Source organism: Chroicocephalus ridibundus, chromosome 1 (genome assembly GCF_963924245.1).
Source record: "Chroicocephalus ridibundus chromosome 1, bChrRid1.1, whole genome shotgun sequence".
In the NCBI taxonomy this organism is placed as follows: Eukaryota; Metazoa; Chordata; class Aves; order Charadriiformes; family Laridae; genus Chroicocephalus; species Chroicocephalus ridibundus.
Window position 1 is genome coordinate 164,890,158 of NC_086284.1, and position 14,827 is coordinate 164,904,984.

At 41.0% G+C, this 14,827-nt stretch overlaps 1 protein-coding gene across 4 annotated transcripts in view; it reads left to right on the top strand.

The window, feature by feature from the left end:
- GRAP2 (GRB2 related adaptor protein 2) overlaps positions 1-14,827 on the top strand; it is an 87,590-nt gene that overhangs the window by 43,977 nt on the left and 28,786 nt on the right. Inside the window, exon 1 of one of the 4 annotated variants that reach the window (XM_063323692.1) lies at positions 2,054-2,216. The exons of 1 other annotated variant lie outside the window; for it this stretch is intronic. Coding sequence is in view for 1 of the 3 variants with exons in the window: in XM_063323681.1 (XP_063179751.1) it covers positions 10,394-10,398 (5 nt within the window). In the remaining 2 variants the exon portion in view is untranslated. Of the gene's footprint in view, positions 1-2,053; positions 2,217-9,288; positions 9,411-10,377; positions 10,399-14,827 lie in introns of those variants that run through there. 2 more of the 4 variants (XM_063323715.1, XM_063323681.1) reach the window with 2 other exon arrangements.

Consider the following 14,827-nt stretch of genomic DNA (forward strand, 5'->3'; position numbering starts at 1 on the left):
CCTTCAAAGTCAACAATACATAGGACTTAAAACACTTTTTTTCTGCTGCTTTTGAGCAGCAGGGAAAAAGCACGGACCATTTGAACCACACTGAAGGAAATGGAATCCCATCCAGATCCTCAAACTGGTACAAAGTCAAGAAAAGTGGCTTCAAGAAATCAGGGTGGTGTGGATCTCACTGACTCAAGAACTTGATAATTTATGAATCTATTTCAGCTGCAGCAAATGGTCCCTTCCTGGCTTACCGCCTACCAGACAGAATTTAGATTATGTTTTTAGGCTATGATTTTAAGTGGTCTTAGAGTGATGGCTGCAGGGAGAAATTTCACTTGATGTCAACTCCTTTTTACTTTTCTCTGAAATGCCTGGTGCTAACGGCTGCAGGCACAGCACCAGGCAGCCCGTGGGCCAGGGCAAAGGGCTCCATTTCCTAAGGGGGCCCTTTGCTCTCCAGTAGCAACCAGTTTTCCAGTCACCCATGTCCCTTCTCCCACAGGGGCCCTGCTGGCACCTGGCAGCCCTCAGGCAGGAGGAGGGACCGGAGCTCTGAGGGCAGGGAAGACAGCAGGAAAACAGCCTTTCAGGGGGGCCAGACCCCAAACAGGCACAGGACGAGCACGGGGCGCGGGTAACTCTTGCCCCAGTGTAATTAATGTATGGAGTTAATTACCAATGGGGTTGACGTAGGTGAGGGCACACGGGCGGACTCACGCGGCCCCTCTCCCTCCTCCCCGTTACCTCAGGAAGCCGGAACAGCCGTGACTGTTGTGTAACCTTTTCCCCGGGTGATTCAAACAGCTGCCAGTCACCTGCAAACACCCGCCCCCGTTCTCTCCTACTCCAATCAGAATGCTATCAACCAGCCCTCCCTTCCCCCATAGGGTCCTTGCATTCAAAAAGGAGCTGTCAATCATCTTTTCAAGCCCCATCCCTCCCTGCTTCCAAGCCTTCCTCAGCCCTGAGGGGCTGCTGTCAATCACCTTCCTAAGCCCACCACTTCCTCTTATTGCCCAATCAGCTTTCTCGCCAGCCCCTGCCGTGGGGGCCGGGAGACCCCTGCCATTTTCTGTGGGGCTGGCGGGAAGAGGCACCGGCTGAGGTACGAGGGGGACAGCTTGGTGCGGTGACCCAGCAGTGGCTTTTCAGCCTTTGCTCACCTGAGGAGAAAGCCGTAATTATAGGGGTTTTTTTTAATTTTTATGGCATTTATGTGGCCCGTAAATATTTTGCCCTCTGAAAGAGCTGTTGGCCAGACAAATTGTCGCTGCTTTGAGTAGATCAGTCAGTCTGTCCAGGCCACCGGCCTCCCGCGATGCACCCCTGGTAGTGACTAAACTGATGCAACAACTAAATAGGCAAATCTGCCTTTTCTGTGTTCTTACAATAATCAGATTTTCATAGCTCTTTTCTCACAGCTTGAAGACAGACCTCTGGTTGACACCAATTGCAGAATCTGGTAAAATCCTGGACTCTTTCTCACATCAGCTCCCTCTTGGCCTGTGCCTACCCAGGCACAAGGAGGTCTTTGTATTCTACCTGAACCAGGACACAGAGATACAAGCACATCTTCACATGTGGGTGCACTGTGTGTATGAACCCATGGACTCTGTCATGTCAAATGGGATGTGTGGCAGCAGAGGTGCTCCACAAGTTCAAATGCGGATAGCTTATGACCACCACTGTCACTCTGTATTAGAGAAGACGGCACGTTTTAGGAGACATTTGACAGCTTGCTCCTGGGGATCCCTACTTGTGTCCAAAGGGGCCAGTGCTTTCCAGATAGATACATTAAATACCTGAGCATTAAGCAGGTTATGGGGTGCCCCAGCACATGACATGCAGCTGGAGCAGCAAACAGCTGTGCATTCAGAGAAACTGTTCTAGAGTAGCTGTAACCCTCACAGTAAGAGACTAAAACCACAGTAAGCTGAGTCCCACACCCAGCTCGGTAAACTACCGTGCCTGTGAGTTCCCTGTGTGGTTTGTGGTTTGCACCCTGCCAGCTTGATTGGCTGCGCTTTGCAAGGGAGAGGCGAAGATGCCGCAGTGAAGACTTACGCATCCCACATGGCTCCACAGACTTCGTCCCTTGCTAAGCACTTGTGCTGAAGACAGGAGGCGAGTTCGTTAATCTTGTTATGAGACTCGTGCTATTCCCCACTGCTTTTTCTCAACACAGATCCTGAAACAGCAGAGTGCAGCCACCTGCCTCAAAGGTACAGATCTCCTCCACTGCTTGCTTCTTTCACTATGAAGTTTTAAGGCTAGATGTGTTGGCTAAATTAGCATCACATTTTCTGTAGAGTTAAACAAGGTCTTAGCTGCAAGGCTCAAGATTTAATGTGTCTTCATTTCCACTGCAGGTCCATCAAGTTTTTCTCCTTGTCAATGGGGGATCAGGACTGTGCTCAGAAGGAGGGTATTTATTGGAACAGAGCAAAGAAAATAATGAATGGGGAATTTTTTTTTTTTTTCAGTCAGAAGCACAAAGCAAAGAGATACCCAGATTTTCCAGAAAATTTAAGGTTGCTCTGACAGAGATCAGAGTATTGTGGCTCTGAGACACTGAGTGTGATTGTACCGATGGGGGCAAGATGTCTAGAAAGAAAAATGCTTCTGACAACTGTAGATCTGGCATCGTTGACCCTCCTTTTAGTGTCTGTTGTGGAATGTGGTGGGGTCTCGAGGGGCCAGGCATGAATGTAATTTTTCCTCAGTTGCTTTTTAATGTTCTTGTAAAGCTTTTTGATGCGTTGTAACTGTAATATGCAGTATAGTTAGAAGACATTTCTTTATAATGGAGTGCTACAGAGCTGTATGGCAAGGTCTGCGTGTGTTTCATGTGTGTTTGTGTACATAGAGAAAGTTCATAAAGCTTGACTTGTCTTGCAGTTAACCTGTGAGCAAAAAGGGCATCGGTCTCCAAGACATGATTTAGAAGTATGCTGTCATCACAAAACTTTCTTAGAAAAAATAATAATCTAAACTGTCCTCAGTAGCAGTGGGAGAAGCTGTCACATTTATATTTGTCTGGAGAGGAACGGTTTATGACTGAGTTTTTAGCAAATGAGCATGGCAGGAGGAGCAGGGGTTTGGGATAAGAAAGAGTTGCCCAGCTATGTTTTGGCATGGAAGACTAGCTGATTCAGCTAGCAATGCTGGTCATCCACTTCTAAGTGGAAGGAGAGAGAGGTCTGTGCTTTAGCCTGTGCACCCAGGTCTCAGATTATTACATAAACCCTGGCTTTTACGTGATGGTGAAATGACCCGTGGCAAACATGGAGAAAACATGTTCCCTTAGTAGTGGCTTGGTGAAAAAATTCTTTTGGTGTCAGAGTGAAGCAATTCCCCTTACTTTCTTATCTAGTGATACTTACTTCTGTTTCTTTCTTGCTTCCAAACTTGACAATCCCACAAATAAGAGATAAAATACAATGTAGCGCTGTCTGTCATTCCCATTTTTATCACGAAAGCAGAATAACCTGGAAGTGGATGGATGGGCAATGTGAAATGTACACATCTAAACTTAGCTTAGTTTTGTTGTCTGGATTTTGAAGTTGTTTTCATCTCTACCTTCCGCACACATCTCCTGAAATTGTTACAACTGAGGGATCTGCCTGGGCAAAACAAAAATTGGTCTTTCACAAGATATAATTCTGCACCACTCCCAGCAAACCAGGGCTCTGCTGCTCAAGTTAGCTGTCTGTCCTGCTCTCTTTCTTATACCTTCTTACATTAGTTTGCAGAAGGTATAGCATGTCTGCAAGCTTGTCTGGTTTTTATACGTTATAGTCATTACTCTAATAAAATATATCACTTTTCTCTTCAAACTTTGTCTTCCTTTACCTAATCACACAGAATTTGGTTTTTTTCCCCCACGCTTACCTTCTACTCTTGCAACCGTACACCAGTGCCCTCCATCTTTGCTGATTCAAAGGCTTGAGCAGTGAAGGTGTAATGCCCTCCGTACAATGTTATACTTTGCCCTCCCCATCAATTTGCAGCTTGACAGCAGCTCTCTGTGGCCACAAGCAATATCTGAAAGTTTGGCAGGCAAGAGGTTGCTATTAAGCCACAGGTCTGGAACTACTGCTGTAGGCAGTCTCTTTTGGTTTATTTTTACTGCCTGGCATAATGAAAATGATCTTCATTCCCTTCACTATGTTTCTTCCCTTAACAGTATTTTCACTTGAAATTGTCCTCTTAGTGAAGCTGTAAGATACATACCATAAAATACACTCACTGGCAAGTTCAGTCTCTGGTATTAATCAGAATGACCTACCTACTGTGACTGAGAAAATACCATATGTTTTACCAGTAATGAAGTATCGCTGTCAGTACTTGATATGCCTGTGTCTTTGGGGCTCATTTTAGTTTCTTTAATTTTTACAATATAAGAAGACCCCATCTTCCTCTACTTTTCTCCCTTCTCTCCAGAGTCTGGTTTTGGTTTAAGAGGAGCGTAGTTATTTTGACTTCTTTCAGTTCCTCAAATCACTATACACAGTATAATGACCATCACACACTTGATCTGAAGCTCAGGGCTGGCTGCAAGCCATATTCCAGTCAACACAAATGGTATCCATAAATCCCTTGATATCTATTAAAAATCTTTATTTTGCAGCTCCCTTGAAGGAGACTTTTTAGTCTTTTCAGCTTAGTTTTCCACCATTCACTGTACATTTGGGCAGCAGCAAAGGAATTATATTACCGTGAGGGGTTATATGACAGTAACTTTGCGTTTCTTATATAAGCATTTCATCTTAACATCTACACACATTTTTGCCTGTTGATGGGCATTTTGCCCTTAAGATAGGTGAGTATGAATGCTCTCACTTTATAACTAATCAGGCCCACGTACATGAATGTAAGGACATTGGGATGACAGAAGCACTAAAGCTGTACTAGCTTGACTAACTTGACAATCTGCAAAAATGAACTGGCCTTCCGAGAATGCAGGTGTATGGCTTTCAGTACCCCATTCCATTTACATATCTCCATGTACGGCTACACTGTATTTTTCAGATGTATCCTACAGTACAGAGAGGTGAAGTGACTTGCCCAGGGATGCAGAGCAAATCTTTAGCTGAGCTGGACTTAGAAACTGGATTCTTGATCTTGTTTCTTTATCACTGGGCAAGGCTGTCTTGTTTCTGCATTTTATAGTGACAGTTTAATTTTAAATACGATTTCCAATAAGCACTTTTTTAAAAAGAGAGAGGTGGGAGAGACTTGCACAAACGTGAAGAGAATTTTGTGATATTAGCTAGGCTGACAAGTGTATGTACTATAGTCTTCATGCTTCAAGGTACAAACTGATTCCCGTGATAATAGCCGTTCTAGTCAGTTGATGCTTTTACTCAGATACTTCTGATGTTTGGTCATTACTGTCCCACAGCCATCAGGCTTACCCAGCTGGGTAATCTGGATGAGAGAAAAGGCATCTTATTTTTCTTTTAGCTTTAGCCCAGAAAGCTGTCTCTGAAGCGTAGTCGCTGTTTCTAGAATGATTTCAAATAAATGAGAATGCAAAAAGTGATCTTGGAAAGGTCTGAGTTCTTCCTGTAGCCTTAAATTTTTTTAATTGTTCTGCTGATTAGAGAATCATGCTAAAGAACCATTTAAATAACATCTAAGCAGGGGATACTAACCTTTGAGGAATTAGCTTGCTAAGAATGGACACGTTATCCTGGTACTAAGATCACAGGTCAGTACTGCAAAATATTAGGAGACAAAAAATGTCTGGAATGCCTAAATGAACAGTATACACCAATACATACTGAAACTCTTTTTTCCGCTCTCTTGGAGCTCCAAGTTCATCCTCCCTCCCTCTCCCCGACTCGGTAACCTTTTTTATATATGGCTTTATCTTTTCAGAGCAGTGTACGGTACTAATTACACGCCATTCTTTTCCCTGAGGCACTGACTGTATGCCTCGTGTTCTCTAGACTTTCCTTTCTAGTTCCCCAATTTTTTTTATTATCTCATCATCACAAATCCCCCAGTAATCCTTAAGAGTACAAACTTTAACCCTTAGAGCTCTGGCATTCCCTGTTTATTTTTTAAAAACTATTCTACCTAAATAATATCATGTTTCCAGGTTGTAGCCACTCCAAGGTACAGCTGAGTTCTGGCACAGGAGAAAGACTCCATAACCCTGCAATCTAAACAGGGATTATTTTAGGATGTGGACAAACTTCTAAAATTGTCTCTGTGCATGAATGTGCGCTGGTAATTGTTTTTCATGCAGAAGCGTTTAGCATATAAAGATAAAATACTGGAGGCCTTCTCTCTGACTGTACATGGGATTTGCTGTACTAGATCAGACTATCAGTCTGTCTCCAGTACGCTACAAATACAAAAAAACATAATGGTCAAAAGATAATAATTCTGACAAAGGTGTCCTCACAATCTGTCAACCAAGCGTGCAGAGCTCTATGCAGAGATCGAACAAGCACTTTCTAACTCTAACGGGATGATTAGTTTACAGTTTCAAGTTGTATTATCAAGTTTCAAACTGTATTATCAGTACACTGACATACAGAAATAATGCCATCATTGAAGCATTATGTGCTTGGATTCTACTTTCTTGATAATCCTAATAATGTAACAGATCTCTGAGATGAAATCCATCAAACCAAACAAAAATTCTCCTGGTTTACTCTATTGCCGAAGAGAACTGGATCTAGTCTGAAAATACTTTCTCATCTTGAACAGAAGGTGAATCTTAATTCATTGAAGTCATCAAGTACTTTGACATTCTTAGTAGAAGGGGATGAATAGACATGCAATATTACATTGCTGAAAATTATATAGGTGTCATAATCATGTCATTACCTTCAGCAGGGGCCATGTATAGCAGTTGCATCCTTTGCCTACTGATTTGATATAGCATATATTGCTGTCTCCTGTATCCTAAGTAATTACACCTGTACCACATGCCTAAATGGTTTAAATGCTATCTTCTCCTTTTGCTGTAATGAGCCCATTCAATAATCAAAGCTTCTGAATGTTTGTGTTGTCAGATTAGCTTTAAACGACGTTCAAGAAAATATTTTTCCTTTCCCACGACATCACAACAAGGCAGTTCTCAGTGGGGCTGATACTGCTGCTCACAGTTAGAGTTTCATCATTCAGAGCAGCAGCTGCTTCCCTCTGTTTCCAACAGAAGTGAAGCTGAGTGTCCCTGTTGAAAGATGGTGGAGGCTCTGCTGTCTACCAAGAATCCTGGTGTGAAAGAATAAATTCAACACCAGGGTTTTTTTGAAAGGAAGGGTTTTTGTAAGAAATATCGTAGAGGTAAAAAAACTTGGAAAAATCTTCATATGTTGCCAATGCAAGGTTTTTGTGAACCTTAAGTAGCATGAAAATCTGAATTAATTCATTATCAAGGCTATAGAAACAAGAAAAAGATCAAACCCAAAGTGTCAAGTTTCTTAAAGAACCCATATTTAAGAATATTTTTACTTAACAAACTAGTTAATAGGTTTACTTGTAACTTCTCAGGAAATTCAGTATGTGCCCTTACAGTTAGTGCTGTAATTCTTAATGTACGCCATGCTTCTCATACATAGCCTAGCCAAACCACCGAATCCTTATTTTAAATGCAAAACTCAGATCAGCTGTAAGTACACAGATGTGACAAGTACCTCCACAGTATATACTAATTAATTTTATTTTGATTTTTTAACTGTTTTTCAAAACTGTTCTGATTTGCTCCCCTTGACTGTTGAGGTCACTGTGGGAAACAGGGTTGAAGCAACCACAAGATGATGTCTGTAAAAATTAATCATTCCTTAATAACTGCAACTGCAGAATGGGTTTAGAAATATTTTCTTAAATCTCCCGGGCTTTTGAGGGTCAGCTTTTTAAGTATCCTGAGCTTTATTATTAATGAGTTCTTTTACAGAAAGGCTTCAACTGACTTTCAGGCACTGTTGACACTGAATGCTCTGCACTGACAGAGGTTATGTCTTCATTGCCAAAAACAAGCAGTGCGTTAATATTCAAGTGGTTTACTCTGGGTATATTCCTCAGTGTGGCATCTCAGGAAACTGAAAGTACAGGTGATTTTATGGCGATGTGGCTAGCTGTGGTAAATATAATACACCTGCCTGGAAGGTACCTCAAACAGCTACATCAAGATAGTATTCCATTGGGAATTTGCTATGTGGTAGCTGTCTTGATTAAAAAAGAAAGGAAAAACAAACAAAAAAACCCCCACCAAAAAAACCCAACAACCAAACTACATCAGTTCTTGAGGTAAAGGCAAAGTCATAGCAGAAGAAAACCCAGGCCTCAGCAGGCTCTCATTCTAAGGAGAAAGGTAAATCAACAGTGGGAAGTAGAAGGGAGGAAAGATGAAGGCTTGCTTGAATGAGAAGTTCTCCCAGTGTTGTTGTACCAGGGCAGTTGTTTCAGTACGGTTCTTCAGGTAGCCATTGGTACTTAGCATAAGAGTTCCTCTTTCTGGCTTGATTTCTATCTTTTTGGTAGTGCCTCAGACCTCCCCACCCCTGCTTTTATCTGTATTATTACCGTCTTCCTGTAATAAATCATCAGGGGTACTGCTCTAAAATGAAGGATTCCTTTCCTCTCCCCAGCCAGCTGAAGAGCTTTTACTGTTCTTTCTATACCATAACTTGCAGAGAAACTGGAAATGGTAGCATACTTGTAGCTACTGCTTTGAGTCTTCTAAGCACCTTGTTATTTCATCTGGTAATTTAGGGGAGATTTCTAAGGAAACCCTCAGCATTTCAGGAGACGGTGTTAGTGACTCAGAGAGAATCAAACCCTTTTGTCTGAGTCAATACTGAATGATATGCCCTAGCACATTTCTTGCACGTGAGACTTGCAACTGTAGATTGATTGCCTGTGGTCATCAGTTATCCTTCAGCTAATTGCATAAGCGTAAAGGTGTTTGCCCTGATTGCCCAGGCAGATTTCAGTTTGCCTTCTGCCCATCTGACATTTTGATTTTAATTGGGCAGTTGTTGCTTCTGCTCCTAACCTGCTGTGCACTGCTGAAAAGCACTGGAGGATGGATTTCATTGTTAGGTGAAGGGATAGATACAGATTCAGGGAAAGCAGCAGCCCAAATGGAGGTACTCTCCAGAGTAAAGCTGGGGTCAAAGGATACAGTCATTGTATTTTAACATTCAGGTTTAGCAGCTCAGCTAACCCATACCAGAAGTGTCCAGAGAAGTGTTAATCTCAGGAAGCTGTGGCAAAAAAAGAGCTCATAATAGGGCTTCTTAATTAAAGTGCTGGTTAGTCTTAGAAAGAGAAGCCAAAGGAACAGCTGTAATCCTTTAAAACACACCAGGGAGAAACTACAGCAGTGTGTGGCCCCTGCCCAACGCTCCTGCATCCCCTTCTGATGACGGCTATCAGGATACCATAAATACAAAGTGAGTCTAAATTTAATTCATGATTTGTGAAATATGTTGGGAATCTCTTGGGGTGAGCAGTGGTTATTTTCTTAATGAATTACTGCTGTTTTGAACAGTTTCTGTTTGGTATGTTTAGTTTCACTGTTTTGTTTGAAATGGTTTTTTAGCTTTTGAGCAGGATGTTCTTTTGAAACGTTGTTCTCCTGTTCAGTCTAAACAATCCTGGCATGACATTTTTTAAGGGGGTGGTTTTGAATGTATCAACTTCTGCTATGCGATCTCAGATGCCTAATTGACTTGAGATTTGGAAGGGCTGAGCGTCTACCTCTTCCTTCACCAGCTGCAGAGACGAGCAACGTCCAACCACTTTCAGACACAGCAACCAAGAAAACAGTATCCCAAAATTCAGCGAACGCTTTGGGGATATCTGGGGATTAGCTTCTTCGGCAAAGATGATCACTTCATTAAACAGAACTATATTTTTAAAGCTGAACTAATAAGCAAGGCTCATGTTCAAGACAAAAGAGACACACAGCCTACCATTATCAAATACAGCAAGATATGCAATAGTAATGAGTCTGAACATTGGAGTTCCTTAAATCTGATAGCAAGTAAAGTAGATAGGAGTAGAAGAAACTGATAGTGGAATAGAAAGTGGAAGTGCAGTGAGCATAGGGTTTTGGTTTTTTCATATGGAAGCAGAATTGCAGTGTTGAAAATGTTTTTAGATGTATGCAGTTTGGATAAAATTCACCCCATTCATCATAGAAGTAATCACACTGATCTCTATGTTGAAGGGTTAAATCTCCTTGTGGCAGTGCACAGGCCTTGTTTAAGTCTTGTGACAAGTAAGTCTTGCCATTGGTAGGTTTCTCACTGCAGAGCCCTTACCACATTCATGATGCAGCTTGAAGGGTGAGAACTGCACGGTTCTTACAGTTTGCAGCTCTCAAAACTTTCTTCTGCAGACTGTAGAAGAGGAGCATCTTCTTGAAGGCTGCATGAGGTACATGGCATACAGCATTTTGCAGTGTCTAGCCTAGTAATTTTTTTCCATTGTGCCTAACCAAATAATTTTTTTTTTTATATTCTGGAATTTTCTCCTTCTTTCCTCTTTTGCCTTTTTTTTTTCCTAAATTCAGTCTATGAGTAATTATTTTTTTAAAGTTACATAATGAGGGTATTAAGCCCACAGAAGTCAGGAAATGATTGTAATGCTAGCCTCATTTTAGTGTGTGTTTTGATAATATGCAACTGTGTAACTGGAGTCTAGAACTGAAGTCAATATCATCTTACGAATGCATATTGAAAGGAAATCTCAAATCATTTAATGCAGATCTTCTACCCAAATGATTTTCCATATGTCTTTGATGTAGACAGGCACATAATTTATATCATTGCCTGAATGAATAGTGGTGTTCCATTAGAGTAGTCACTGTAGAAAAATCAGGTTACATTCTCATCTTGTATAATTTCAAAGTTAACCCTGCTGTGAGCAGGGGCTTGAACTGGATCATCTTCACAGATCCCCTTTAATCTAATTATTGTATGATTGTATAAACAGCTGTGACCTGTTGTTTTTTGTTAAGTCGCACTGTATGGAAGAATAGCATTTGCTTCAAGTAGTTTGCCTTATGAATAGGAAAAACGATAAAAGGGTAAGGAAAAGAGATGTAACATAGAAACACAACAACCAGTCCAACAGACTGTCAATATGATGTCAGTTCCCTGATTTTATTTTATTTTTTTGCTTTCAAATCTTTTGCATTAGATGATTCTTAGATGACAGTGCTGTATTCTGGAGCATAACTGTAGGAACAACTGTGCATGATGTTTTACTGTGTTGTGGAAGAAATAGCATGTTGTCCTCCCCTCATAAACCATAATGTAATGTTGAATGCAACAGCTGGCTTCTTTAAATATGTACACCCTCATTTCTCAGCCTGAGAACAAAGTCGAGGTAAAACGATTGTGCTCTCACCGTTAAGTGAGCTGGCGGGACCAAAGCCAGTACTCAGGGGATCTGTGAACTCATTTGTAGCTGTTGTAGATCATGTTGTGCCTCTGCCCTGATTACCTATGCTATGGTATCCTCAGCACATCCAGAGTTCCTACTGCTACTCAAGACCCTTATGGGTTGTACAGAGTCCTTTTGTGTGGAGTCTCCCCTCATCTCATCACCATTTCCAATGGCTGCTAGACCTTTATGTACCTCAGTAAGTGTGCCTTGGAGTACACTCACTAATAAAAATTGGATTTCCACCTCATTCCTTTTTATCTTCTGTACAAAGCCAATACAAGCACAGTGGGTAAATTGGAATTGCAAGAATATGCCTGCAGTTGCCACCCAAAGAAATGTAAGAATACATTTTCTCTAAACTTTTCGAACTAGAATTGCACTCACTTCTTTATTTAGGACAGAATCTGCGTAGACTAGGCCCAATGTTTAGGCTTTCAGATAATGAAGCATATGAGACTTAATATGAATATAAATGTCATGAATGTGCACTTTTGTTTCCATTAAAGCAATTTTACTTGGAGATTTAAGTACCGCCATTCAGTGGTTTGTATGCGAACTGTGGCACTGCGCAAAAATGACTGAAACTGGGAGAGACAATGTCCATCCTGTATTCACTCACCAAGGTTAATTGAGTATCAATAACTTGCAGAATAGAGGTAGGGGTGGAAGGGGGGGGAGGATCTGCAGTCCTTTAAGCAAACCCTAATAATTTGGACATTGCCAAGATCTGTGTTGTTGTTTTTATTTTTTTGGTAGTGCCTTTTACCTATGCGATATGCTGCGCGTCTGTTGCTCTGGATGCAACCACATTGTTAGCAATATGCAAAACCAAACCTGACTGGTTTTAGCTTGAGGCGAGATAGCAGAGCTCTGCTTGCCCCACCCAACTGATATTTCATCTCCTCAAGAATTAGTTTGTGTGTGGCTCACTGATTCCATATTCACAGTGAGATTCTCCGTCTTCAGTGTAAAGCACTGAGTCTTTGTGACATAGCCTTGAGTATCTCATGAAGTATCTTTTATGTTTGCCTCTTCACCCATGGAAAATATTTCCTGTGTGGCATTTCACCAGGATCTTTGTCTCCATACTGATAGCTGGGTTTTTTTCTGCAATGAGAGCTAAATTAGCGTCTTCGTCCAGAATTTCAAACCCAAGTGCTTGAACAGAGACTCCTAAGTCTCAGAGGGAGAGTGTACTTTAAAATCGCTTAATGCTTAAAGTTGCTAAATATGGATGGATCAAACAGACTTCAGGGTGAGCTTTAAGAAGTCAGACTCTTCATAAACTTGCGCTTTAAACTGGAAGTATGACCAAGAGTGAAGCAACATAGTGTTAGGTCAGATCATACTTTGAGAGGTTGCCATGTATTCTTTCCATGGAAATCTTTAAGTAGGTGTTCACTGATGATGATGTTTGACTAATGTATAAATTCCAGCTTCAACTGACACCTGCTCCTGGCTGCTGCTTGTCACCCACATGCATACAACACACATACCTACCCTCCGAGTGTACACAGACCACCTCACTCACAGTTGCTTGGATTTGTATTTGCCAAAGAAAACACAGCACGCACATCACCTGAAGTATGCTCATGGGACCTCTGTTCCTCCATCAAGGCATACCGCAAATGAACATCTTTCATTTATAATCAGATCCCTAGAGATATACGTGTTCAAACATACTTTTGCTCAAATGTGTTCAGACTTGCATGCAGAATGCCTACTCCTGTACAAGGGTAGAAAAGGCACTTCACATGATGCGGTGTTCACCCAGTCATGCATGTAATCCCATATTCTCACACACATGCCGAGTCTGCTGTTTTCCACGTGTGTATCGTAGCAAATAATTTAAATCTCTTTCTTCCCATCCTGCTTAACATGCAAACGTGGATAGCACATCAAGATTAGAAATAAATGTAGCAGAATGACTTCAGTCAACCTGAAATGTCGAATGACTCATTCACACCCTTTGCAGAGTGTTCCCTTCTTGCCACATGCAATCTATTGAATAGTCTGAAGGCTGTGCAGTTCTCTGCTGCAGAGCAGCAATCGATCGCTTGCTCAGTGAAGGAGTGGGACCGTGATTATTTTTGCAGGGTGTACAGAGGTTGTGCAGTGATGCAGTGTTCCAGTTAGCCTCGTTGCCACGCAAGTGCCCACGCTGTAAGAACAGGAAACGTAGGATGTCAAGCCTGATCTACCTATAGGGAACGTTATGTGTTTGATTAAGTTTTAGTCTGCATGTTAGTTCAGTAACTGATATTCCTACCTCAGGGTATGACCTGGGTATTTTTATTCCAGATGATGAGAACCCATTCCAATTCGATATAACACAATTTTGGATTGAAATAAACAGGAACAAGTTGTTCCTACTTCAGAGTAAAAATGTCTACATGTTAAATCATTGAGGAACTGCTGCTACACTTTAATTTCAAAGGTATCATAATCCAAGTGAATTAAAAAATGCATAGACAAACATGAAATATGTTCCACACTTCTACTTAAAATGGTACGATTGCTGTGCAGAGATAAACCCTAGGAATAGTAACAAGCTGGCACTCACATTTACCTTATAACGAGAAGAGAAGTTGGATTGACTGTTGGAGTTGCATCTTTAAATGTATGAATTATTGTAATTGATGGCTTTCAAAACCCTTTCAGAAGCATTCCCAAATGCAGATGCACATGGGCTGACTTTAATTTATAGAAAGGCTGTTTTGTAGCACTTAGGCCTTGTAAAGGGGGTTCTGTGTTTAAATGGAAGTTGAGCCGTGAAGATCCATTAAGCAGAAAAAAAACCATAGTTAATACAACACAGAGGCTCAGAAGGTAAATATGCAAGTGGTGACATTATGCAATGAAGGTAGCACAGCAGTGCTCATTATATCACATGGCAGATACCAGTTGCAGCATTTCAATTTCTCTGTCCATACTTAAATGTGAAGCTTTGTATATAAAATGTATCAGATATTCTTCTCAAACACAGGTGGCTGTGAGCTGAAATTGTGTATAACATGTCCAACATAAGAGGGCTCTAAGAACCTAATTATCAGATTTCCATGTTTGTGTTTAGATTATCATATCTTAAATGTATGTTGAACTAGACTTTTATATTTTATTCTTTCATAAAAGAACAAGAGGAGAGGAAATATGCATAAGGAAAAACAAGTGAGGCAAAACTTTCAGTGAAAAAAAAACACAACTTGTTCAGTCAGATGCGATTTTGTACAAAAATACATTTATGGTTAAAAGGACAAAGAAACATTACCTTTTCTTACTGAGCTAACTGTAGTTCTACTTCTGTGCAAAATCATATCTGTTGGCACACAAAGTAATTTCAGTAATAGAGTTCCAGATTTTGCACAATTATCTGTGCTGACAGGATTAATCTTACATAAAAAAATACCAAGGAAAA